The sequence below is a fragment of the Castor canadensis genome, chromosome 2 (genome assembly GCF_047511655.1).
Source record: "Castor canadensis chromosome 2, mCasCan1.hap1v2, whole genome shotgun sequence".
NCBI lineage: Eukaryota > Metazoa > Chordata > Mammalia > Rodentia > Castoridae > Castor > Castor canadensis.
Genome location: NC_133387.1, coordinates 126,980,144 through 127,007,984, shown reverse-complemented (window position 1 = coordinate 127,007,984; position 27,841 = coordinate 126,980,144). Strand labels below are relative to the sequence as shown.

Below are 27,841 nucleotides of genomic sequence, written 5' to 3'. Positions count from 1 at the left end.
CGAGGCAGCGGCTGCTGGAATCCATTTGGTTTAATCTCCTTGGTGGTTGTGGGTAAAACCTGGGACAGTGAGTGGCTAATCTTTGCCACGCCTTGATATTGGGCTCTGAGCACCAGGATGTGTGGGGGCCCGCATCTGTCACAATCACGTCACTTTCTTCTTTTAATGAAACTGAAACCGAGCTCTAGCCAGAGGGCAGAGGGGGTGAACAAATGCAGAGAGAGAAAGCAGACATGTTTAGGAAAGCTGCCCCCCGCCCCCCGCCCCTGTCTGATCCAGAGAGAGCTCCTCTGGCTCCTCACCCGTGGAATGCAGGAGGGGCAGGAGGGGTGAGGAGGGCTCCTGGGGATGAATTATGTGTGGCTTGCTCTGTTTCTGGCTTCTCTGTAAATACTGTGACACCTCCAAATGGAGGGACAGCTGAGATAAGTGACTGCTAATCCCCCAGTGCCAGTGCCTGGGAGGAGGCTGGACCGCTCCCTTCCAGACCCCAGCAGATGGTGGATGAAACAGGCTTCCCCGGAGGCAAGGGCAGGGGAACTGTCCCACCTTCTGTTCCTCCAGCTCGCGCTGCACGTCTCCCTCTGGGCCTGTCTGTGCTGTCCAGGGCCTCGCTGACCCTCCAGAGCCCTGGGGACCCACTCGGCTTTGCTGTCCTACTGGGAGGCATAAGGTCAGCCAAGCTGGACTCTGGCCAGCACTGGTGATCTGGGCAGTATCCAGCAAGGCTCTGAGGTTCGGCTGAGAAGAGGAGTCAGCAGTGTGGACAAAGGAGCCACTTACCTGGGGAAGGGAGTGAGGGCATTTGAAAAGCAGATTTCTTCTAGGGTGGAACCTGGAAAGCTGAACTTTAATTAGGTGCCCAGGTGCAGGTGATTCTAGCATCCCTTTCTAAGAAGCAGAAGGAGACAGGAAGGCATCGGTGGTTAGGAACAGGGTTTAACTCAGATGCCTGGGTTCCAATCTCACTCTTCTTATTTGCTTACCTGTGTGACCTCAGGCAAACAAGCTCAGTGGTTCCCTGCCTCCTTGGACACGAACCAGTCTCTCAAACTATGGGCTCTGTCATTCCTGTGTTTGGAAGTCAATTTAGTAACAATTAAGCACCTAAAAATAAAATCAGGAGCCTGATTGCACAACGGTGTCAGTGCACCTAACACTAGTGAGCTGCCCCCTGTCAAATGGTAAGGTAATAAACTGGATATTATATTTATTTCACTATAATTTAAAAAAAAGAGTATCTGGAATTCACCAACAGACGGGATAAGTTATTTTTATACACTTAAGTAGATGAGACAAGCCAGTCTCAAATTAAATACAACTCTGAAAATTCGTGTTAAATGAAAATCAGTCATGGATTCTGACTTTTCCATTGGCTTGTATTTTAATATATACATAAAACTAGGGTTTGATGTTTTTAACTTGTGAAGCCTGGGTGTTAATACAATAGTAAATATCAAACAGTCATAAATCTTTAGGGACAAGACACAAAAGCAAAAATGGACAAATGGGATTGCATCAAACTGAAAAGCTCTGCATAGCCAAGGAAGCATTAATCAGAGGGAAGAGACCAGCTACAGACTGGGAGAATATCTGTAAACTTTAGTTCTGTCAAGGGATTAATATCTGAAATATCTGAGGACCTGAAAGGACTCTAGCAAAAAAAAAATTAAAAAAGGCATTAAATCTAAATAGACATTTCTCAAAAGAAGACTTACAAATGACCATCAGGTACGTGCATTAGGTACCAGCACCACAAATCAAAACCAGTGAGGTGCCCTCTGCCTGCTAAGAATGGCTACTATCAAAAAGACAAAAGATAAGTGTAGTGAAAAAGAAGCCTTGCACACCATTGATGGGAAAGTAAATTAGTACAGAAATTAAGGAAAACTGTGGTGGCTCCTCAAAAATTTAAAATAAAGCTTCCATAGGATCCAGCAATCTCACTACTGGACATATTTTCAAAGGAAAATAAATGAATATGTCAAAAAAACATTTGCGCGCTCCTCGTGCTTCCTGTAATATTGCAATAGCCAAGAAATGGAAACAACCCGTGTCCACTAACTGACAAGTAAAGAAATGTATTATTGTAGAGATATATATTATTCAGCCAGAAAAAAAAAAGGCATTTTGTCACTTGCAGCAGTATGGATGGACCTGGAGATGATTATATTAAATGAGGTACACCAGGCACAGAAGGCCTAGTATCAACCACATGCTCTTACTCATCTGTGCAATCTTAGAAAAGTGACTTCTTAGAATCTGGAGTAGAATAGTGGGTACCAGAGCTGGAGAGAGTGGTGGCAGAGGGGTGGAGCGAGGCTGTTCAATGAATGCCAAGTTACAGTTAGGTGGCATAGGTGACTTTAGATAAAGATAATGTGCTATATATCTCAAAAAGCTAGAAGAAAGGATTGTCAATGTTTTCACCATAAATCTTTAAGGAAAAAGTATTCTTTCCTGCTATAAAATTTAACACATGAAAATACACTGTTTTGAATGTTCAAAATAAATTGGATAGAATGCAAAGCACAGTTTAAAATGTTGTAAGGGAGACTATTATCTCGCAAAGCTGGTCTTCCACTGTCATATGCATTCCCAGCTAGGATCCATAATCCTGGAGTGGGTGGGCTAGAATTGGCCTCTGAGCCCTAAAAAGGTTGCCAGAGGTTCAGGTTAAATATCGTGGTTTGGGGTTCCGGGAGCCTTCATGCGTGGTGTGAGTGTGGGGGTCTCTCACTAACCCTGCCAAGAACCATCTCTCACACAAACCTTCACAAACTTCAGTTCTGCTCTAAAAATGGTGGAATGAACCATCCTCGGGAGGCTTTCTCTGACCCTTCTTTCAGACTTCCCCTTTTCAAGATGATTCCAGAGACACCTCCTTTTCTTCCCAGCAGTTGCCGTACCTGCCCCTGACTGTTCTGTAATTTCATAGAAGAGTCCTTCTCTGTGTTTCTTATCACCAAATCCTTGTGATTTGCATAGTTTTGTCCACAATCAATGGGACATTGCTGAATCAATGAATGAATGAAATTGACCCAATTCTTCAAACGAGAGAGCATTTGATATCTTCCAAAGTAGTGGCATTATTACTTAATTGCTCAGGTCAATTTCACTGAGTCTTCTATATCACTTACAAAATTATTATTACAATTCTCAATAACCCTTGTAGGAAAAGTTATGGTGTCCCAGGGTGAAAAGAGAGAGTAAGGGGGAGGTGAATATGATCAAAGTACTTCATGTACGTGTATGAAAATAAAATAGTGAAGCCCATTAAAATTGTTTTAAAAGGAGGAGAGAGGATAAGAAAGTAATAAAGGGGTGGGATTCAATCAAAGTAATTATATGCACATATGGAAATATCACAATGAGACCCTTTTGAACAATTAATGTATGCTAATAAAGAATACAAAAAGTCATTATGTCCCTTACAGAGGGGGAAAATTAGGGGTCAGGGGGAGTTAACTGACTCCCTAAGACCAAATGCACAGTAAGAAGTAAAAGACTGAGGGGGGCTTGCCTGGCTGGCTGCTCTAAGGCCAGCTCCATTTCTCCTTCTTCTTTGGGATCTGCCTGAGCTCAGGCAGCTCAGCTTTTTATGTCTTGTCAATGCTTTTTTTTTTTTTTTTTTAAGCCTATTATGCAGCCAGGCATGATGCCAGTCAGTCCCCTCACCTGGCTCCATCACCCAGCTGCCCCATGGTTCCTTCCCCAGACCAACCAAACATGGTTGGAAGTTCAGCGGGCAGGGCCCAGAATTCCCCACTGGACCAGTATCTAATCAGCAGCCCTCCTCAGCATATCAAAGCAAGCCCACTCTAGAGAGAGAGGCCTGTGCCCAGCTTTCTATTTTTAACTGGTGTGAGCTGGAGGAAAAGCACACATTGCAAATCCATGCACCAGTCAAACTGAGCACGCAGGGCAGCCCAGGGCAGCTAGTGACCTGTGTCCTTCTTTTGTGTCCCCGCTCCTGTTCCAACCTCTACTTCATACCATCTTTCTTTTTCCTTTTGAAACATCCCAAGATCCCTTAAAACCCAATTTCCACCAAGGACATGGTGTCGGTTGTTTATGCCAGGTTCCTCACACTGATGCACACTCTGCTCTAATGAGGATTTGAGGGAAGGGGACTGACTCAGAACCAAGGCTCGATGCCCAAGACTCTGCATTTGGTCACAAGGAGACTGCTTTCCACAGACTGCACTTGGGTGGCCAGGGTTGATGGGTTCGAGGTTGACATTGCTGTCATCTTCTAGACAAGAGTATTTGCTTTTCAGACTTGCTCCACTTGTAATGAAGATATTTGTTTAAAAGATTTCATCTATCCACCAGCTGCGGGCTAAGCTACTTTTGGCATTTGTGCCTTCATTCTCTTTGGAAGCAAGGGACTCTTTTTGACCAAAATATGGAAGTGTGAGTTTGAGTCACAGCCCTGCAGCATGGAGAAGGGTTGGTCTGTCCAACAGCAAGACTTGGCTGGACTCTCACAGTAACCCTCCTCAGCCTCTGCCCTGCCAGACCCTGACCTCCTGTAGGCTGGGATCACAGCTGGTCAGTCTCACCTTCCCCACCTGAAGGAGCACAGTCCCAGCTCAGAAAGTGGGGAGCAGCCAGGAAGGTGCTTTATTCCAGGTGTAACTTTGCAGGTACTCAAATGTGCTGCTATGGCACCCTTTGTGCCCAAGAGGACTGCCAGGCTCAGCTCTTCCCGCTCCCAGCCCTGGAAGATGAGAAGCTGTTGTCACTTCTCTGCTGTCCTGGCCCAGCTGTCAGGACCCCTGAGCTGAAGGCAGGGCGCCAAGCCTCCCCCGCTTGCATGTGGCTTATTGTCCCTAAGAGGGGCAAGGCTGCAGAGGAACAAGTCCACAGCACACCCAGAGAGGTCCCCCACCCCAGGAAGGAGGCAGGGGTGGGCTGGCGTCACCCAGTCTTCCCGTGCCCCTCCCTAGCTCCGTATTTGGCCATTCTTCTGGCTGCCCCCTCCCCTTCCTTACATGGTCTGGGAGCCCCCCGCTGATCCTCTCCCCTGTCCTTGGCTCCATGAATGGCCTCGGCGGTCCTGGATGGGGCTAAGGCGACCAAATAAGGCAAGGTGGCAGGCCTGGCCCCCCGCCCCTGCCCCCGGCCGCAGCATCTGACCCCGTCCATCAGCGCGCTATAAAGCGGCGCCCCGGGCGTCCGCCACCAGCGCCTGTCGCCGCCTCCGCCCACCCGCGAGCCCCGCGAGCCCCGCACACGGTGAGTCCCCGCGCCCCGCTGTCTTTGTTCCTTTGCTTTGTCCCCAAGGCAAACTTTTTGATGTGGTTCTGACTCTTGTTGCCCTGGGCCTCGGACCTCGCAGGACAGGAGCGCAGGCAAGGCGAGCCCTGCGCCTTCCTCCCTGCGCCCCACCGAGGACACTGGGGTCCCCGGTCTCCTGCGCTTTCGCCTCCACCTCGGGCAAGGCATGGGATGTGGAGAAGACAGGGGTTGTGAAAAGCGACAAGTGGACAGGCCGGGGACTTGCTGAGGAGTGGGGTTCCCCTGGGTGGTCAGGACCGCCCCTCCTGGGACCTGGGGTGCGGGGTGAGACTCCTAGCCAGGGAACTGGGTGTCTCCTCTCCCTTCTCGACCTTCTCGTGCCTCCTGGGGAAGGGAACAGTGCAAACTCTTCCAGCCCACTCCCACCCCACTCCCCATCCCACTCCCACCCCACTGGGCCCCATTGCCTGCTCCAGGCACAGCTGGCGCAGGCCAGCTCCGCGGGCGCTGAGTGTGGCCCACCCAACCTTCCTCACCCTACAGACCCTGAACAAGCTTTGCCAAGATGTGTGACGACGAGGAGACTACTGCCCTGGTGTGCGACAATGGCTCTGGCCTGGTGAAGGCTGGCTTCGCGGGTGATGACGCGCCCCGCGCTGTCTTCCCTTCCATCGTGGGCCGCCCTCGCCATCAGGTTCGCCCTGCCCTTCCCCGCCTGCTGCCACCCGGGTCCCCAGCCCCATACCGTGCCCCTTTCCCCATCCCCCAGCCTCCATCCTCTTCAAGTGTAGGATATGCCTCACCTGACCCAACTGCTTGGTTGGGTCAAGTAAGGAAGAGATGGGTTAGCTGCAAATCCAAGCCAAGACAAGCAAATGTACCCCAAGAAATGTACATTTTATACTTCAATGGCACACCTGTCAGTGGTTCAGCTTCCTCAGTGCAAAGCCACCAGCTTCTCTCACGCCACCTTCTGGGTTTTCTGTGTTCGGTGCCTTCCCTACTTCTTATTAATGCTGCTTTCTTCTTTGTCCCCCCCTTAACCACTCCTGTTCAAAATTTCAAATAATATAACTCTCTCAACCAAGCAGGACCCAACACACATTCTTCCTTCTTGTTCACAGCAGTTTATGGGGCTCCTAAAAGATGTAATGGATCTCCATCCTGGCTGTTGCAGTTTTAGAAGTCAGACGTGACAGAGGCAGAAGTGCCATGGTGATAGTGACATACCACCTTGTTTATTAAAAGAAATGCTTTGCTCTCTGGGTTTGTCACATGCCTGGCCAAACAGGCTGCCAGAACTCGGAGCTGTTTGGTGCTCAGGGCTGGTGAATGACAGGGACTCCTGGACAGCTCCACAGGGGTTGAATTTTATCACCAGAGTGACAGTAGCATATCAGCCTATCTATTTACTTTCGCATGGTGAATGTCAAAATCTTTTCTTAGGAGAAGTACAATGTGTCACTAATTTAGTAGTTCCAAAAGATAGTCATCTATTTTCCAGTTGACATAGGTGATAAGCTTAATAATTAATGAGGGCATTATTAATTTTAATAATTTAAAAAATGAGAGTAGGTTCTCCTTCTTTAGTGAAATATCTTTATTCTTCCCTCCCCCGTGATATTCTAAACAATAGGAGCGCACATCCGTGTGTGGGGATAAAGTGTAGGTTTATTTTAAGTGATTCTTCTAAGTTGAGGAAATCTTAATTTTAATTGTTTCTGATATTTTTAAGAAGATCCTTGACGTGGGCCGTTAGATACACATTGATAAGGCATGGATATATTTCTGATATGGTGGAAGCATGGTGTCCCTGTCTTCTTTTTTGTCATAGGGAGTCATGGTGGGTATGGGGCAAAAGGATTCCTACGTTGGTGACGAAGCTCAGAGCAAGCGTGGCATCCTGACCCTGAAGTACCCCATCGAGCACGGCATCATCACCAACTGGGACGACATGGAGAAGATCTGGCATCACACCTTCTACAATGAGCTCCGCGTGGCCCCTGAGGAGCACCCCACCCTGCTCACTGAGGCCCCGCTGAACCCCAAGGCCAACCGTGAGAAGATGACCCAGATCATGTTTGAGACCTTCAACGTGCCTGCCATGTACGTGGCCATCCAGGCCGTGCTGTCCCTGTATGCTTCTGGCCGTACCACAGGTATGCCTGGGCTGTGGGTACAGTCACAGAATAGGATTAATCAATCACATTCCCCACCACTGACCTTGCTGTGAATCTGATTCTGCAGTTGGAAAAGGAACGGTCCCTTCCCTCACCCTCTGTTGCAAGGTGTGTGCGCTAAGTGAGCGAGGTGATAATCGTTCTCTGAGGTTAGTTTCAGAGAACCTTTATTGTCAGAGGTGACAAGCTCGTGAGTTAGCTCTTTCCCTTATTTAAGTTATACGATGTTATGTTGAGGCTTAGCACAGTGTAGCACCAGAATGTCACAGTCACTGGTGTGTGTCTATTTCATCACAACCCCTGGGCAAACATATATAAGAAGCATTATACATTTCCTAGAACCTGAATCACCAAACCATGGTCAGATGCTTCCATAGCATGCTAAATGTCCGATAAGAGGGACAGTCATTTGAAAGTGACCTCAGGAAATTGTCCTATAACAAGTTTTCAAAGCATGAGCTACAGTTTCCTTTGGATGTCATATCCATCCATCGTGGTCATTTTTATTCTTTGTGTGTAAGAGAGCTCATTTTATCTGGATCGATACCCAGTCTTGCATCTCTCAGGCGAGACAGGAGCTGGTTGTTCCAACGCTGGAGCAGGTGCCCAGGGCCTTTCCTCACTCTTGTCTGTTCCCTCTGGCAGGCATTGTGCTGGACTCTGGCGATGGCGTCACTCACAACGTCCCCATCTATGAGGGCTATGCTTTGCCCCACGCCATCATGCGTCTGGACCTGGCTGGACGGGATCTCACTGACTACCTCATGAAGATCCTCACAGAGCGAGGCTACTCCTTCGTCACCACCGGTGAGTGAGTGCGTGTCTTATCTGCCACGGGACTGGGATGTGTCTGCTTTCCTCCTCCTGCTTCCCCATAATTGCTTCTACCTGCAGAGCTTGACTGTGATGCCCTTTATCTCTGCAGCTGAACGTGAAATTGTCCGTGACATTAAAGAGAAGCTGTGTTATGTGGCCCTGGATTTTGAGAATGAGATGGCCACAGCTGCCTCTTCCTCCTCCCTGGAGAAGAGCTATGAGCTGCCCGATGGCCAAGTCATCACCATTGGCAATGAGCGCTTCCGCTGTCCTGAGACCCTCTTCCAGCCCTCCTTCATTGGTGAGTAGAAATGTTTGGGTGTCCCAGGGTAAACTCCATTATAATTAGACAGATTAAGGGGCCTTTGAGTTAGTAGTCATAGCTTGGAGTCCCATGAAACTCAGCCTCAAGTCCTGATGGCTTATTGTAGGGAACTGTCTTCTGCTCTAGGGTAAGATCAAGGAAGACAGGGAAGGTGGAGACGGAGTTCTCATATCTGCAGGTGAGGGCTGCTCACTCCAGAGAGCTGGCTCATTCCAGTTCCAAATAGCTGCACCTTCCTTTATTTGTCATTAAATGCCACCACAGCCCTACTCACAGAAGCAACTGGACACTTGTATGTCACCGAGGGTATTTCTTAAGTAGTGACTTCCAAGAGGAAGCCTGGATCTGATTTTAGTCCATAAATAAACCGTGCATTAATTTTAGCTTACCCTTTCACAGTACATCTCCATATATCTAGTTACAAGAGGTGCTCACTCCACCCGGGCACTAAACACAGTTGCTTGTTTCTTGGCAGTCTATGGTGGATTATCTTTCAGCACTTTTAAGAGACACCTGTTCCACCTGTTCCCCGTTGTGTATATTCATGGAAGAACATATGTTTCAGGGTGGCAGCTCTCCAGCACAGGGGAGCCCTGTTCTCTTCCCTCCACCCTGGTCTGAATGCACTGTGATTTTTTTTAAAATCTTGTTTCTAGGTATGGAATCTGCTGGCATTCATGAAACTACTTATAATAGCATCATGAAGTGTGACATTGATATCCGTAAGGACCTGTATGCCAACAATGTCTTATCTGGAGGCACCACCATGTACCCTGGGATTGCTGATCGAATGCAAAAGGAAATCACAGCCTTGGCTCCCAGCACGATGAAGATCAAGGTACAAATCCTTTGTGGGTGGGAAGGGCGGAGGCAGATCTTGATGTCCAAGCTGAATTTCACTCCCATCTTCAGAGCTTCTTGTCTCCTCCAAACTTTACCATTTAGCCTTCCTATGACTATTTCTGACATTTTCCCAGTACTTTCCCCAAGATAGGGAACTTTAAAAATGCTTTCAAACAATGAAAAAAGATAAATCTTTGAAAAATAAACCAAGTGTGAACACACTTTAAAACCCCCAACTTTGGGGCTAGCCCCCACCAGGCACTTAGCCTATGGCCACTTCTGCTGTAGTTCAGAGGAGTGGGGAAATTCTAGACAAAAGTTCAGAAGACTTGATGGGTGGATGACTTGGTGGTGTGAAGTCTCCCACATTTCGGGTGGTTACGGGCTCCTATTGCTTCGTTGCTTGGAGAATTTGCTGACGTTTTTGGGTTTTTTTCTGCAGATCATCGCTCCCCCCGAGCGTAAATACTCGGTCTGGATCGGTGGCTCCATCCTGGCCTCTCTGTCCACCTTCCAGCAGATGTGGATCAGCAAGCAAGAGTATGACGAGGCAGGCCCGTCCATCGTCCACCGCAAATGCTTCTAAGGCACCTCCTCTGGTCCGCCTTCAGTTCAGGGTGACAGTGCTCTGCTTCTTGGAATCTTCCACCCCCGCCCCAATCTCTCATCAATCATTGTACAGTTTGTTTACACACGTGCAGTTTGTTTGTGCTTTGAATATTTATTGCTTTATAAATAAACCAGACCAGGACTTGCAACCTACAAAAGACTCTCTTAGTTCCTCTTGGGGTAGGCATGAGAGGGGAAAGGAGCTGTTTTGATACCCCGAGCATTGTCATATTAAGGTTACCAGATAAATTAGTGTGATGTTGAGCTGGGAGTTACAATACTGATTTTTTTTTTTTTTTTTTTTTTTTGCAGTACTGGGGTTTGAACTCAGGGTCTTGCACTTATGTAGCCTACCACTTGGGTCACGTTTCAGATAGGGTCCTACACTTTAACTAGGGGCCAGCCTTGAACTGAGATCCTCCTTCTGTCTCCTATGTAGCTGGGATTACAGATATGTACCCCCATGCGGATCCCACAATACGACAATGTTTTGTATGTGTGGTGCTAGGGATCAAACTCAGGGTCTCATGCGTGCTAGGCAAGTGCTCTACCACTAAGCTACTGCCCCTGTCCTTGTGTTTTTTAGACAGGCTCTTGCTATGTAGTTCAGCTGGTCTTGACCTTGTGGTCCTTTTGCCTCAGCCTCCTGAGTGCAGGGACGGCAGGTGTGCTCCACCACACCCAGCTACAATATTGAAATTTTAATTTTAGACTTTGGAGTGGAACCATGAATGCATTTTGTATCTTATAAGGAAAGTAGATTAGCTCCATGTGTGGAGAAATGGGGAAGACAGTTCTCTAAGATCAGTTGTTACAGTTGACACTTGAAAGTGTTAACATCTGTTCCAGTTGTTTTTGTAACTTTGCAGGAAGCACACCCATTGGTAACAAGCAGGTCAAAGATTATTTTCAATAGGTTAGCTCATCTTCTCATATCTTTGCAGTCTCCAGTTGTCTCTGGGGGAGGCAGTACTGGGGTTTGAACTCAGGGCCTTGTGCTTAGGTGTAGCTATCATTTGAGTCACACCCCAGCCCATTTTGTGTTAGTTTTATTTTTTAGATAGGGTTCTTGAATTTGCCTGGGGCTGGTCTCCAACCACAATTGTACCTTTACCTCCCTCATAGCTGGGATTACAGACCTGTACCATCAAGCCCAGCCCTTCTGTTACTCCTTTTGAGGGCTATTCGTGAAGCACAAAGGCCAGCTGATGGGCGTAGTCATGTCTCATTGCAAATACCCACTCAAAGAACTGCCAGGTAGTTAAGGTCTTACTCTGTGGCCCTGTCTGGTCTTGAACTTGAGTTCCTCCTGCCTCAGCCTTGAGAATGCTGGGATTATAGGCATGGGCCACCCAGCCCAGCTCTGGGACAGAGGTTTTTTTTTTTTAACCTCTTCATTTCTTTGTAATCTTGGGATCTTGGATTAGGTAAAATGGAGCCTATGATGTCCTGAGAGAGCAAGGTGAGGCACAATATCTGCTTTACTCCATGCTGGACTCTGCAAAGTATGCTGGGAAGAGGGCTGGGAACAGTGTGCTAAGGACAGGTGTGCTCCGTCTCACAGGGGACTCCCTGCTACTCATAAATCCCCAGCAGTGTCTGGGAGGCTTCGGGATGTGCGTGCACCTGGGTCTCAAAGCCTGGTTAAGAGTTAGGTAAGAAGAGCAGGGCGTTGCTCTCACCAGGAGGAAATGGGGAGGAAGCCAGGACACCAGGCAGAGGGCAGCCTGGAGAGAGCTGATCAATTTTAGGAAATCCATCTGGGAAAGGTAGACTCCAACCCGATGGCAGAAGCCTTAACATCTTTCGTTTTCAAATGAATTTTTCATGAACTGTGAGAACTCACAGGGGTGTTTGATGTACTTAATTAAACTTATCTGTTGCCAAGGGACTCAACACAGAGATCAAGCCTGGATGCGGTGTTACACAGCTTGTTTGTGGAGTGCCTGACACAGGAAGCCAGATGTTCTCATGTGCAGCCTGATGCTGCTTCTGAAAGCACGTCTTCTAACTTTAGGCAGAATTTATCAAGGACAACCCCATTCTATCACATGCTTTTTTGGAAGTCTGGGCTCAAAATTTGGAGTACTCTGGGTTCATCAGACATCTTTAGTGACTTACTGCTGTCATTGTCACCCAAGGTCATAATTGTGTCAATTAATGTCCATTAATTTAAGAAAGTGTTCCTTGATCCCTGACTGTATGCCAGGCCCAGTAGTAGGGACAGGGAACACAAAGATGGATTATAGCACGTTCTCTGTGCTTAAGGAGCTCAGAGTTCTATATTTAACGTAACCAAATAGAAGGTCTTCTCTTAATAATAGCTAAATAGCAAATCAACTTAATAGCCTTTTTTTTAGATAAAGGATGACATTATTGTAGTTTCCTTTTCTCTCCCAGTGGTACTGTGTAGCACAAATAGATTGGTTTAAAAGCTAGGTGTCAGCCAAGGAGATGGATTTGGGGATTATGAAGTATGATTTAGATAGTTTCTTTGGCTCTTTTTTTCTAATCTCTCACACTGAGTGCATTAAATAATTTAAGTGTAGAGAGATTATTGATATTGCCTGTGGTTATGTCCATTTATGAATGGACATGAGATGGATATCATTGTGTCTACGTAAAAGAAAGTAAAAATTATCTTCTGATATTTGTGTCAGAAATGGTAGGTACCCAGATTCAAGGTGAATTCTGAGTTTCCTCCTCTCTGCTTGAGGACAGGGTGTAAAGGATTAGAACAGCTGAATCTTCTTAAAATTGTGCTTAAGGAGGGCACCAATGCAATAGTGTGCTTTAAAGGCCATCTGCATCTGTGTAAAGTAGTTGAGATGTCTATAGTAAATGTCTTTGGTCAAAGTGGCCATACACAAAAACCTATGTTGATTGTAATACTTATTTTCAGTTTATAATGAGAAGAAAATTGTTGGTACTTTCTAATACCCCCAAACACTATTTTTTCATTTTTCATAATCAAGTAGATTGTTTAAAAATATTCAAGAGAGTGGAGTGGAGAGGAAAGAAAAATTACTGAAGGGAATGGGATGTGTAGCGTGGTGGGGCTCATGTACTGTATGCAGGGCCTACCCAATGTCATTAGGGCTCCACCATCATCTCCATTTCTTCTGTGGGTTCTCAATTGTCCTCCCTTTCCCAGTTCATGTGTGGAGAGAGGACCTTTCAGGAGGAAATTATGTTTAAGTGAAGTTATAAGGTTAGGGTCCTAATCCAGTAGGACTGGTGTCCTTACTAGAGGAGGAAGAAACACCAGGAGGGAGCCCACAGGTGAAGGACCACAAAAGGACACACGAGGAAGGAGGCTATCTGCAAGCCGTGGAGAGAGGCCTCATCAGAAACCAACCTGCCAACACCTTCATCATGGGTCTCCAGACTCCAAACAGTGACAAAATAAACTTGTTTGAACCAGTCTGTAGCATTCTGCTACAGAAGCGTTGGCAGACTTATACAGGATTTTCCATATTTTTCGGCACAGTGATCTAAGGTTCTACCAACTTACCAACATCTGGGATAAGAGTGCCTTCCCATATAACATGACAAAAGTTCCAGAAGGTCTCTTGAGTCCCCCCAGGCTTGGGGACTGTGTTATACCATTCCCACCTCAGGCACTAATCAGTATTGCTAATTGGTGGTGGTAGTGGGGGAGAGCAGTGATTCTCCACAGAAAGGGAACAAAATGGTACAAATGTCCATCCCTGCTAGAGCAGCAGCAAAAGATGGTGGTTTGTGAAGCAGGGACCAATTTGTGGCCAGGCTCCAACCTTCCAGGTTAGGAGTTTTGTTTCATTTGACAGGTCCAGAGACGCCCTTCAGAAAAGCAATGATTTCACTCAAATGATAAGTATCTTATCTAATCAATCTTCACAGCAAAACAATGCAGTGAGGTCTGTCACCACTCCCGTTTGGGAGTGGTACTTACCCAGGTCACACTACTAGGAAATGGCAGAGTTAGGACTGTTGAGACTGTCCCATGTCCAGTGGCTCTCATCACCAGCAAGGGTGGCTGGAACTAGAGGACAGTCCTCAGAATGAACTCTTCACCCAGAAGGACTTTCTGTGTCCCTGTCACACTTTTAGTGTACAGTCAAGTACTCTAAGAAGAGGCAAAAACAATAGTTCTGTCAAAAGTTTAAATTGAGTTAGAAGAATCAATTGTTTGGTTGATTTAACCAACATAAATTTATTATTTATTTATTTTTTGGCTCCTACTGGATCCCAAAGACAAAGTAGACATCGCCACTGCACTGATGTGGCTTCCACTCCAGTGGCCCAGTATGTGTGTTGTGTGTGCGTTGTATGTATTGTGTGTATAGTGTGTGGTGTGTGCATACTGCTTATGTGTGGTGTGTGTATATGTGGGGTGTGTGCATTGTGTGTGGTGTGTGTATTGTATATGTATGTGTGTGTATGTACATTTTGTGTGTGGTGTGTATGTATGTGTATGGGTGTGTGAGGTGTATGTGTGTTGTGTGTATGTGTGTATTTTGTGCAATGTGTATTATGTGTGTGTATGTCTTGTATGTGTGTGTGGTGTGTATGTATGTGTGTGGTGTGTGTATTGTATATGTATACGTGTGTGTATGTTTGGTGTGTGTGTATTGTGTGTATGTGGTGTGTGTATATTCTGTGTGTTGTGTGTATGTGTGTATATTTTTGTGATGTGTATTATGTGTGTGTATGTGTGTGGTGTGTGTGTGTGGTATGTGTGTGTGTGTGTGTGTGTGTGTGTGTGTGTGTGTTGGGGACAGGCAATAGCCACGTGGACAAACACACTGGACTTCATGGAGGGAATAATGGGTGCAGAGAAAGTCCTTTTTCTTCCTTGTTTTCCGGCGGTACTTGTGCCTGGTAGGCAAGCGCTAGGGCCTTGTGGTTACTAGGCACGTGCTCCACCATTTGAGCCACACATCCAGTGCTCCACCCCTCTCTTCCCCCACCTGATGCAGCCATGAGGTCAATTTGAACCACTTACAGTCAGTGTAAGAACGTGGGTTTTTGGAAAGACGGGAGCATTTTCTGGTCTATAAAACACAGCCGTGTGCGTCAAGGTTGCAGTGAGTACTAAATGGGATTCAGTTTGCACCAGGCTTCACTGTTCCACATTCAGGTCAACCTCTGGCACAAAAGCAGAGGCAAGTAAACCACCAGGAGGCTCTTCCTCAATGCAGGGGGGAGATACAGGTGCCTGAAGCTGAGGACACCATGAAGACAGACAAAAGTGTGGACAGTTGATAGGGGTTTCTTGAACAGTTGCAATGACAGGCTGTGACTTATGGCTGGACTGGGACAGGGAGAAAGACTGTGTTTTCAAGGAAATTCAAATTTCAGGGTAATTCAAATGCAGCTCCAGTCTTACATAAGAGAGAAGGCATCCCCCAAGCTATGGATTGCCTTGGGTCTTGAAAAGTGGGTAAGGGTTTGCTGTAAGAAAGGGATTGAGAGAGACTGAATGAGCAGGGTGGTGGTTTTGAGGACAGAAATGCAGCAGGGAGAACTGACAAGAGTGTATTGGGGTGCCTGTATTAGGGTACCTTCATCAAGCCAATTTGGACCAGTTAGGGCGAGTGCAAAGGCCTGGGTTTTGGAGTTCTGTGGGGCTGTGACCTGACCTATAAAACACAAATGATGACTGTACTTGTTCTTCAGGGTTGCTGTGAGGATTAAATAAATAAATTTTGTAGACATACAGTAGGCCTTGGCACACAGTAGGACCTTAACTGATGGTCTTTATTATTGATACTTGTATTGCTGTATTTACACATACTCTCATGTTATATATCTATAATATATTGTATCATATACACATCTGTGTATACACTGTACAAAAACGAGAAAGTGTGGAAATATGGGAGCATATGTGTTTTATGATGACATTTCTTGAGACATGGCCTATTGAAATGATGTTTAAAGAAAGTCAAATTAGTAGACATTATAAAGAACGGTTCTGATGAGGCATAGAGAGCTAATGGCAGAATGGCAGCCTAATATTGTGGAGGGAAAGATGGCAAAGCATTTCAAGGATTTAAAAAATCTTCATCTTCTTTGACACAGTAGTTCCATGCAGGGGAACTGAACCCAGGGAGAAAACAATGAAACATTCCATTAAAAAAGTTCATGAGAAAATTATTTGCAAATATTAATCTGATCAAATCAGTGATCTGATACTTCTAAAGGAAGTACATATAACAGAGCAGTTTAAAAGGTCACTTTTTGATGAATTTATATTACATTTCTTAAACTGCAATGTATTTTTCCACTTGAAAGTGAACAAAGCAAGATATACTTTAATAAAAATTATGAAATAAAAGAAAGAAGGGGAGTCCTGCACTTGAACCCAGGATGGCTTGGTGAGCAGAGAAGGGTATAAACTTCCTAGGAGAAGAGAGGTGCACAGATTTTACAGGCAAAGAATTTAGAGCTAAACACTCCCTCCTCCTCCAGAGGAGACGCTGACCTAAATAGTTTCATGAAGTAAGGAAAAGTGTAACTTCACAACTCAGGGTTTGAAGAAGAGTTTGACCAATAATTACTGTGACTTCATACTATCTGGTCTTTTTATGGCTTTCTGAGTTCCCAGTGTAAGAAGCAGTTTGCACACCATTTGTAAGTCTCCTCTCAAGTTGAAGGGACTTATTTTAAAACTTCAAATCTCTCAGTAAAGGGTAGCCACATTCCCTTTTGTATCCACTACCCTGGAAAGTCAACTCCATTATGTTATAATAACTGGTTTGATTTTAATACATAAAAGGGAGCTCCTTCACTGAAATATAGTACAAGGATTCCAGTTTTTAAAAAGAAAACCATAGGTTGGTAGGGATGAGGGATTCAGCAGGGAGAACTTGATGAGTATTTACTCCAAATATAAATCTTAATAGGGAGGATATAAAAAATAAGATTATATTCAAGCTTTAAGAGAATGAAGCATAGTATAAAGAACCAAGATTCTCCTCCATGCTCCCATGATGAATGGAAGCCTCCTTTAGTTTGGGCCCCTACAGACATGAAGCCTAGGTGAGAGACAAACTGTTCTTAAGTGAACCACCAAGACTGGGTCTGTGACTACAGGATAACTTAGCTGAGTCTCACTGTCAAAAGCAGCTTAGGTGCCCACCCTCCCAAAATTTCATTTTGCCTTAGGGTTCCAAAGTGGTTTCATGCCAACTGAAATGTACACTTAAAATAATAAATGTTACCAGAATTTTCATTTCAGTTAAGAAGGTTGTTCATATATCCAAGGCGCCATGCTGTCAGTAATGGAAGTATTGTGGAGTATTATAACTTTACTCCTCTTTTGGGGGTGGAGCAGTTTTGTTTTCCTTTGGCATGTAAATGAGATAGAACTCTATTTGAAGTCATTCCAGTCCCATTTGTTGGTTCAACATCTGAGCATGATGCTAAAATAGTCAAAACAAAGGATTTCATGAAATCAACTTTGCTTTCATCCATAGCCAGAGTTGGCCATCTAACATGGCTCACACAGAATTCCCTTTCAAAAAGAAAGTTATCATTGAGATATAATTACATAACATACAGTTCACCCCACTGGAGTGCAAAGTTCAGTAATTTGTGGTATATTTGCAGCTGAGTGCAACCATCACCCTCGTCAATTTCAGAATATGTTCATTACCTCTAAAAGAAACTCCTCCTGTAGCCATTATTTTTCTGTGCTTGCATTCAGAAAGATTTTGGTGGGATGATCTGGTTGCATATATGTTCTTTACAAAAACACATAAAATTATGACTTTTATCTTAATAAAAAATGATGGCTTTTGCCCTCTATTGCAAGAAAAAATGTTCGGGACTTTTGTCTGTGAGATTCCATATTGGGCCCCTTTCCTCCTGTGAAAAGACAAATCATCAACAAAAGAGTTTCATGATACAATTGACTTTTTTAGTGATTCATGAATCAGCAGCATCCCATCTCAAAGTAGTCAAGATTTTTAGGCAGAAAGATGAAGAAAGCAAAACAATGAGCAGGAAGATTTTCAAGATCACTTTCCTTACAGAGTTAAAGCAGACTTCCATACCTGCTAGCTCAGGTGGACTTCGGTTGGTTACTGAGTCTCCTGTTCAACAGTGAGCATGAGTGACTTGTTTCTGGTTCAGACTTGTCTGAGGAGACCAGTGCAGGAGCTAAGTCCAAAGCAATGGCCTTTTATAAGTTTCATTTAACACTGCTCACCGCAGAACCCCATCTGCACAGAGACACCTTGGAATACTCATCTGTGTTCACATCTCACCTCCACCTTCTGTATCTTGGTTCAAACCATATATCATGTGACTTTTGGTTTTAACTTTATTGAGGTGTAGTTTATATATAATAAAATGTGCCTATTTAATCATGTAATTGAATGATTTTAATATATATATTTATCTATATGTCTATCATCCATCATCTATATATCTATCTGTATACCTATCTATACCAAATAACCAACACACTGATCAAAGTATAGCAATTCTATCTCCCCATCAAATTCCTTCTACTTGCAAATTCAGTCCTCCCCACCTCAACTTTGGGCAATCCTTTATAACACTATAGGTTAGTTTTGTCTGTTCTGGAATTTCATCAATATTTCACCAATATTTATTTAAAATTATTTTTATATTTAAAATTATTTTATATTTAAATTTTTTTGCTTATCAATTTCATTTCTGTCTATGCTCCTAGATGCTTCTAAAAAAGAACCCAGTGTTCTAGCTCAGTGTCTAGCAAAAAGTTGGGATGAGTGTATCCCTAATCGTTCATTTAAAAATGGAAGAATCTACACATTTGTAGGTAACAGTGATGGTTTTACCATGAGGGTCATTTGTCTTCTTCCCTTCCTGGGCCTCAGTTTCCCCATCAACAATGTGGAGGTCATAATCTTTTGTCTTTTGTAGAATGTGTTCGTTTAAATGAATGAATTGAAACTTTGTGTAGGAAGACATTTGTAGTAGCATCTTACTCATCTACACTCTTGATAACAAGACAGGAGTTCAACTCAACCCATTTTCCCCTTCTGAAAATATGGTGGCCGCGTGTCATGTTAGCAGTGTCGGCTTCCACAGAGGGTAACACACCTTGAATCGTAAAACTGCCTCTCTCCACAAGGGTTTGAAGTCTGTGGACCGGCATCCCTCATTCCCTACAGATTGGAGAAGCTGGTGTAGGTGGCCTCTGCATTCATCCCAGCTTGGCTGTGTGTGCTTCTCCCTTCAGCTGAAGTTCCAAATCTCTCTCTACTATCTAGGACACACGAGAATTAACCTACTCATGTAGATTACAGGCCCCAGCCCTCATTAACCTCAATATTGAAAGAAATGCAGCTTTTGCAGTGGGAGGAGCAGCAATGCCCTTCCATGCCACACAGACAGCGACATTCACGAGCTGAGGGGACAGGCTTTCTAGGGAGTAGATCATCCAGTGTAAGTGTGTCATTTCACATATCTGTATACCCTGGGTTGTGGACCCCTGCATAAAACATGTTAAAATTACATCTGTGAGGTCGTTTGTCAAGGTGCTGTTGGTTCTGCATTTCCTTGATGTTGTTTGCATTCATGACTTGGTACTGAAATTCTCACCTGCCTCCCCAGTGGGTAATCAATTGTTATTTCTTAAACAGCTGAATGGACGACTCTTCATTCTTGAATTGTGAAGTCAAATCTACCTAGAGTCCCTTTTTGTCTTATCCTGCTTGCCTCATCTGACCTTTGCTTCTGTGGGATTTAAGTGTTAAGCAGCTGTGTCCCTGTCCTTCCTCTTTGGCAATGGCATGGGTTTGGGGGGACAGTCACCATAGGCGGGTAAAATAGAGGAAGACAGGACAGAAGTTCATGACCTCAGCAAGTCAGAGAAATGCCTGGTAACTATAAAGAACCTCAGAGAACGTGAAACAGGACAGGCAGGTGGGGAAGAAAATCTGTGCTGAAACAGGCCAGTGGCACCCTCTCCTCTGCTGTCAGTGGTTTCTAGAAGCCCATGGAAGGGTGTTGGGCAGCTGAGCCTCATCCACAGAGGTGGCAGCTTCCTCAATTTGCAAAGCCCTGATGACGCCCCCACTCTAACAAGGACACTCCAAGAAGGCTGGTAAATTCTCATGACTTTCTTTCTCACCCATACCTCCCAAAGAGTCATTTCTCTTCTCTTGATCTCTTCCACTGGGCAAATACTTATTTGCCCACCAGAATGATTTTCTCTGCTTAGATCTATATTTTTCAAATTGTTGGTCATAGCCTTGAATGAGTCTTGGAATCAGTTATATAGGTTCCAACATTTTAAACAATGACCAAGCAGAGCAGAGTATATTGTATATAATGCAGGTGAATGTTTTGTGGAAGTCTGTTTTAGTCAATACGTGTAGATATGAAGTAGTGACATGAAATGTCTTTTTCTGGGAAAGAGTTTGAAATTAACCAGTTTGTCAATCAATTTTCACATATTTCTTAAAAATCATTTTTATTTGTCTTTCTGTCTGCTTATTTTGCTTTACATGATGATCTCCAGTTCCATCCATTTTCCTGCAAATGGTATCATTTCATTCTTCTTTATAGCTAAAAAATACTCCATTGTGTATATAGACCATATTTTCTTTATCCATTCATTGGCTGATTGCTAGGCTGATTCCATGGCTTGGCTGTTGTGAACAGTGCAGCTATAAGCATGGCTGTGCAGTCTCTCTACTGCATTCTGACTTACCTGCAGCGGAATCAACAGGGACTATTTTTGAGGCAGGGCAACCAATGGGCAGGAGTGACAGGAGAGGGTGAAGGTGGGGTGAGTATGATCAACATACTTTATAGACTTATAAATACAGAATAACGGAACCTGTTAAAATTGTTTTACAAAGGAGGAGGAGGAGTAATAAAGAGGGTGAATTTTGTCAACATGTGTGTCATATGCATGTGTGGGAATATCATCATGAAACCCCTTTGTACAATTAATGTGCCCTAATAAAATCATTGTTAGGAAACTGTTCACACTCATAAGGTAGTGACTGTAGTAGATTGGACCCTGCTGATTCTCACCAAGTTTCTACCTTGTCCTTGGTAGACAAAACAACCCTTCCCACTTCTTCCAGTAATTTATTTTCATTATTCCTTTGCCCCATCCCACCAAACATAGGAGAGATGTCCAGCAGCATCAGCACAGTCTTTCTTGATGGTGTGAATATTTGAGGTCAACAGGAACCTCCCTGATGGGCAAGCTGGGTAGGACAGCTGCAGCAAGCCTCAAAGGCTGTGAACACCGGCTCTGCACCTTCTGTGGTAGACACAGTCAGCTCATCTGGTTTAGTCTGGAAGTGTCTCTGCCCTGGTCCTTTACCCCATCCCACCCAGAATAATGGAATTAGGGAGAGGAGAAGGCAGAGCTGGTGAGGTCTGTTACACAGAAGAAGGAACTGAACCGTATCGATGGAAGGGAGTTGCCAAGAGAACCTCTCATTTATTAAAGCGAACAGCTCTAGGAAGTGGTGCCCGAGCACTGGAAATGAGATCGCCCTCTACAGACAGAAATCAGGACACCAGCCAGCCAAGAACCTCACTCAGAGCTCCTGACAATACCATTACTGAGTCAGGAATAAAACAAAGACTCCTCCTCCCTCTCAGGACTTTCCTTCTTAGGCTTGGACCAAGAGAACCATCATCATTTGGATGGAGTGAGGGCGGTGACAGGAGGGGAGTCACTAATTTCTATATTATGCTGTCCTTTTCCCCAGGGCCATTTCAGCCAGCAATGGTCCAGCTGCATTATCCATACTGTTTCATCTGCTTCTGCCTGCTCAGGCCTAGGAAACACCTTGTACAGCCCAAGAATGACTCTAGGTGGTTTCAAAAGTCACATACAGAACTTGGTCTCATGTCATGAATGTCAGCTCCATGTGCAGTGTGGGATTTGAACTAGGGGGTGGGTTCCTACAGAGAAAAACCTAAACTGAATTAAACAAAGACTCAGCAACATTGTGGAACTCATCTGTGCTCCTATAAAAGGTGATAACTGCACGTAAGGCTAAAGAATAATGTAGTGCCCACATGGAGTAAGTGTTCAGTAACTGGCAGGCATTTCAATCTTCCTCCTTAACCTTTTGAACAATTGCTCTTACTGGTCCCTTCCTCTTCTTTGTCCTTTATGACTTTCCCTCTTCCAACTTCAAAAAGAAAATGGAAGGCACAGATTGAAACTTGGACAGTTTCTCACACTAAACATGCAGGTTCAAATCTTTCCATAAGAAATTAAACGCTGACTGTGTACTGTGGCTGATGCCTGTAATCCTAGCTGCTTTGGAGGTGGAGATTGGGAGGATTGTTGTTCGTGGTCAACCCTGCCAAAAAAATCACAAGGTTCCCATCTCAACCGCCAAGCTGAGCATGGTGATGCATACGTGTCATCCCAACTACTCAGGGTAAACAGGGTGATCACAGTTCAGGTCATCCTGAGCATAAAGGCGAGGCCCTATTTGAAAAATAATTAAAGCAAAAAAGACTGGAGACACAGCTCAAGTGGTAGAGTGCCTGCCTAGCAAGAGCCAAGACCCTACTTCAAACCCCAGTACTGCAAATACACACTACCCCTCTCCCCATTCTTCCTAACCCTCCATTCCATTCTAGTTACTTCTCTCTCTCTCTCTCTCTCTCTCTCTCTCTCTCTCTCTGTATTTCAAAGTCAAACCCCTCAAAAGGGCTGCCCCCCATTTCCCTATCACCCCTCCTTTCTCAGTCTTCTCGCTGGCCACTTGACTGCTGTGGAGGTTTCTGGTGACCTCCATACTGCTGAATCCAGTCCTCACAACAGCTCACCTCTGCCCCTGTCAACACACCTTTTCCTGGCCACACCCTTGGTTTTCCTCCACCTCTAGCTTTTTCATACCCTTCGCATGGTCATCTTCTGCCCATGGTCCTGAGAGGAGGGGACTCTTGGGGCCATGACTTGCCCATGAACATGCTGTACCATAGGTCTTCCCTAAGTTGGTTCCAATATCTCTGGTTTTAATTTCCACCTTTAGGTATCAAACTTTTATATTAACTCCCTCCTTGAATCTCCACTTGAATATCTCAGAGGTGCTTTTATTTTAACTTGTTCAAAATCAAATTCATAGTCCTCTCCACGAACTTGGTCTTCATCCAGAACTCTTCCATCTTTGAAATGGTAACTGTACAGTTCTGAAATTCATCTTTGGCCTCTCTCTCTTTTCCTCTCTCTCTCTGTCTCAGCCAGTCACCTAATCCTTTCAAATGTATTTCTAGAAATCTCTTGATTCTGTCCAGTGAATTCTGTCTCTTCTCCTCATTTCCTCCCTCACTTCCTCTGTCCTAGACTAACCCTGACTGCTATAATGTCTCCTGCATGTCCCCTCTTGCCCTGCAGCCCTTCCAGTCCTCTCTCTACACTGCATCAGGAGTGATCTTCTAAAATTGCAGCTCTCTGCAAAATGAAGTCCCCCAATGGCTTTCTACTGATTGTAGCCCTTTCTAAATTCATCTTGTCTTCTTCTCCAGCCTCCATCTTCCACCCCTATCCTCCACCCTTTTCCCAGCCCCAGTCTGTCTGTCTTCTTACATACACCACTCCCACTTCTGGACTTTTACATATGCGGCCTCTCTCACCACTCCTGCACTCCCCCACCAGCCTTCCTGGACACGCCACAGTAATAATTTATGTTTTGGAACCATTGTTGAATTAATATTTGACTTCCCTTCAGACTGTTAGTTCTATGAGGACAGCAACCTTGCTCATGTCTACTCATTTTGTCATCTGTAACCCTTAACCCTGGGTTGGCCAAACAGTAAATGTTGAGAAAGTGTCAGATACAGTGGAGATTTGTACTCCCCCCAATCCCCTGCTCCTTCTTCCCTCCACAATTCTGAAATCAGAGACTGTTCTTCAGATCCACACATCTGTGTGATTCATTCGTTCTATCAAATATCCACATATCTCCTACTAAATGTCCATGTGCAAAACATAGACTCATTCTTGGGTTGAACACTTATCCAAATGGAGTTGTATTCTATTGTTCTGCATCTTGCTATTTTCACTCAACGTTTAAATTTTAGAGATCTATTCTTACCAATTATGTAGATCAATTTCATTCATCTGATGGCTGAATAGTGTGCCATCATGAATAAACCACAGCATATTTTGTGTTTTCATTTAGTATGCTTTTTGTTTTGTTTCCTTTTTCTCCTTTATTGACTGGTATGGACAGGATGTTTGTGTCATTGCTTGCCCTCAAATTTGTGCCACAAGAGCCTCTCCTTTATTAAAGCCAATAGAATGAACTCTAACCCCCAGTATGATGGTATTTGGAGCCTGGTTCTTTGGGAAGTATTTATCTCTCTATGAGATTAGGAGAGGGGAGCCCTCAACATGGGATGAGTGCCCTTGTAAGAGGAGACTGCAGAGTGCTCTCTCTCTCTCTCTCTCTCTCTCATCATCATCTATCTATCTCTGCACTATATGGTGACACAGCCAGGAAGAGAACTTTTACCAGGAAGTTGCTGGCAGGAAACTTGACTTTGGATTTCCCACCCTCCAGGGTTGTGTGAAACAAGCACCTGCTGTTTAACACCTCCCCCCATTGTCTGCCTAGTCCATACCTGGAGCTGACAAAAGCACTGAGTTCTGTTGACTACTGTTTTCTTTATTTTCCCCACTCCATTTTCTCTACCAGTCTTGAAATATTACATTCCATTCCTATTCTTTCAGTGTTTGTTTGCAAACATCTAATAAAGTTTGACAACATAATCTAAAATATACTTCTGCCCTTCCAGTTGTGATCGCCAGGTTTTTATCCCCATTTATCCACATTTAACAGCCACAGTAAATACCTCTTTAAAACATGGATACCTTTTCCCCTCACATCCCATTCTGGGTTTAATTCCTCTCTTTCTTTAGAGTTCCATGTAATTCTTTCAGTGAAGGTCTATGAGTAGGAAATCTTTTCACTTTTTCTCAAAAAAAAAAAGTCAGAAAAATCTGCATTCTGTTCTCCTTGAGTATGGCAGGGTGTCTACAGGCATAGGAATATACCTGCAGGACTGTGCTTGTATCTGAGTGGAGAGGTACTGGTAGTTTTCTTCATTTCTTTACTTGTATATCCTATGTCTTCTCTGCTGAGCAATTTTCTTAAGTGAAAAAGTAAATGATAAAACATAGTAAGAAATGAAGTACTGTGCTCACTGGCTCATCAAATCCATGTCAAATTCCCGTATCTTCCGGCCATGTTTCTGTGAGATTTTCTTCAACAGGACATTGAAGCGATGCTGTTGTCATGGCAGCTTGTGGGGAATCCCTTCCCATGACAAACGAGGAGCCAGATCATTCTGAGATCAGTGTTCAGCAGCTTTGGGCTGCTCTGATTTGTACATCACTGCCAAAATGTCTTTAATCCTGTTCTCACCTGACACTAGAAATTCTCCTTCCCTGTAGTGGAATGTAATGTCTGCCTTCAGGAAAGCTGGCCCCCATTGTACCTGAGGTGTAAGCCTGCGTCCTCTTTCTGCTCTCAAACACTTCCTAAAGGTGTGATGGATGCTCCAGTGTCAGTGTGCAAGGGTGGAAACCAAGTGCAACCCAGGTCTCCTTCAGAACCATCAGCTCTTGAAAGGCCACAGTGAAAGCTGGGTGTCCAAGTCGAGGTCACCAGCACAGACAGTGAGTTGAAGTCAGCAGCACTCCAGCTGCTGGGGAGCTGGTGAGCAGGAGAAATCTAAATTCTGTTTACATAGCACCTCAGTGAGTCAATTACTCCACACAATGATTTTATTTTTACCACAATGTGTTTGAATTCTTCTTTTCTCTTAGACTTAAGTTTAATTTTTTTCTGCTCCTGCAGATGATGGCACTCTAAATTAGCTTTTTCTGATATTTGTAGTTAGTAGGGTTTTTCTCTTTTTTGCAGTGCTAGAAATCAAAAGTAGGTTTCTTTAAGAGAAAGAGAGAGGGAAAAAACATACCCTTGATGCATGCACCACCGACCTGGCCAAGACCTACTCAACAGAAAGCGGTGTTTACCTTGTATGTGGTAGCAGTTCAGTGTGAGTGCACTGTTTTCTTTCTTGTTTGCTTTCTTTTTTTGCAATACTGGGGCTTGAATTCAGGGCCTACATCTTGAGCCGCTCCACCAGCCCTTTTCTGTGAAGAGTATTTTTGAGATAGGGTCTTGCGAACTATTTGCCTGGGCTGGCTTTGAACTGTGGTCAGGAATTGAACTGTGATCCTCCTGATCTCTGCCTCCTAAGTAGCTAGGATTACAGGTGAGAGCCACCAGCACCTGGCCATGTGCACTCTTTTCATTTGAGAAGGGGCTTATTGCATTTAGGATTCCCTTATTAGAGAATACCAGCAAATGCCTCAACACGAAGGATAAACTGTGGACCTGCACACTACAGATGAAGGAGTGACATATTCACTCACTTTCCCTTCAGAAATGTCACCATTACAATCATAAAACAATTTCTTTTGAGACAGGTTCTTTCTGTGAAGCCCAGCTGGCCTGGAACTTTCTAAGTAGCACAGGCTAGCCTCAAACTGGAGATCCTCCTGCTTCAGCCTCCCAAGTACTGAGATTACAGGCATGCTGAGTTCAAAACAGTTCTTAAGAGGGCATTACTCTATAAGACCAGAGACAACAGAAAGTTGAAATGCAGAAGATGGGTGACAATGATTGAGCTGTGAGCTAAGGTTAGCCTGGTTTGTTCAGCAGACACCCCACTTCCCGCCAAAGGTTTGGTAACTGGGGGTGGATAGGAAGAAGGATATAGCTAAGGAAGACTGGTTCAAAGTCTGTTTAAGAAAGAATTAAAGTTTCGTACAGCCTCCACCCCATACAGAAAGTGACTGCCTTTCCTCTTGTCCTCACTGCCCTACAGAGAGTTAGGTGTGGTGTTTATACCCTGAACTTGGTGACATCAGCCATGGTTGACAGTGGGGAGTCAATATTGCCAAGACAATGATTAAGGGACCTTTCCTTACGGTCTGCTGAAATCACCAGACCATTTTCCCACTAGCTCCCTGGGCGTTGAAAGCCAGACCTGCATACTCCAGGCAGGAGATGAGTGGGTCCTTGCCTGGAGAAACTCTCTAGCCCAAAAGAAAGATAATTAGCACTGAGATTGACTTTCCTAACTCAGTGGTCCAATGAGTTACTCCGTACATATTTCTCAACCACAGCTAGTGACATTCTGGCAGAATAATTCTTTGTTGCCAGGAGCTGCCCTGTGCTGTGTAGGTCTGGCAGCACAGCAGGCCTGGCCTCTGCCCAGTAGATGCTATAGTTCCGCAAAGTCAGCACCAATTCCTCCCCACTGAGAACCACAGCTCTACCTGGAAGCTCAGTCAGCGGAGTTTCCAATCTGCCTCTCAGTGCCTGGTTTGCTGGTTAGCCAAAACTCAGCAGACATCTGAGGAAGAAAACCTCTAACACGAGATGAAACGATTTCAAAATACACATTGTGCAGGCGGAAGACAAGAAAGCTCCAAATGTTATCATTACTCTCCAGGGACATTCAAAATGTAACTACAGAGGGCTGGCAGAGTGGCTCAAGCAGTAAGAGCACTTGCCTAGCAACCAAGAGGCCCTGAGTTCAAACCCCAGTGCCACCAAGAAACATGGGCACATGACTATAAAAAAATTTTAATGCAATGAAAAAATGTAAGAAAATGTAAGAAAAAGTTGGGGAGCTCTCCCGGAAAGCTGATCTACAAGATGGAGAATTAAAGAGGAAATATAAAAATCAGAGGATAACCTATGAGAACCAAGATGCAAGTGGCAAATGGTAGGAGGAAAGAGCAGAACAAGTGGAAATGAAGACCAGAAAGGAATGACCAGAA

The 27,841-nt window shown here is 44.6% G+C and overlaps 1 protein-coding gene and 1 long non-coding RNA gene across 2 annotated transcripts; one reads left to right on the top strand and one right to left on the bottom strand.

Moving 5' to 3' along the window:
* Nucleotides 1-783: 783 nt before the first annotated feature.
* Nucleotides 784-6,468, bottom strand: LOC141420771 (uncharacterized). The gene is made up of 3 exons (XR_012445382.1): nucleotides 6,162-6,468; nucleotides 987-1,071; nucleotides 784-891 (listed from the first exon to the last, which is right to left on the bottom strand). It is a non-coding gene; the product is annotated as an uncharacterized lncRNA (long non-coding RNA).
* Nucleotides 5,092-10,175, top strand: Actc1 (actin alpha cardiac muscle 1). The gene is made up of 7 exons (XM_020153586.2): nucleotides 5,092-5,241; nucleotides 5,788-5,938; nucleotides 7,079-7,403; nucleotides 8,070-8,231; nucleotides 8,350-8,541; nucleotides 9,222-9,403; nucleotides 9,851-10,175. Exons 2-7 carry the CDS (start codon nucleotides 5,810-5,812, stop codon nucleotides 9,992-9,994), a joined length of 1,134 nt encoding a protein of 377 aa, XP_020009175.2. The 5' UTR covers nucleotides 5,092-5,241; nucleotides 5,788-5,809; the 3' UTR covers nucleotides 9,995-10,175.
* Nucleotides 10,176-27,841: the final 17,666 nt, after the last annotated feature.

Coding starts and splice junctions, on each gene's coding strand:
- Actc1 (XM_020153586.2), top strand. CDS start 5,810: ATGTGTGACGACGAGGAGACTACTGCCCTGGTGTGCGACAATGGCTCT. Junction 7,404..8,069: donor TGCTTCTGGCCGTACCACAG/GTATGCCTGGGC, acceptor TCCCTCTGGCAG/GCATTGTGCTGGACTCTGGC. Junction 9,404..9,850: donor CCAGCACGATGAAGATCAAG/GTACAAATCCTT, acceptor TTTTTTCTGCAG/ATCATCGCTCCCCCCGAGCG.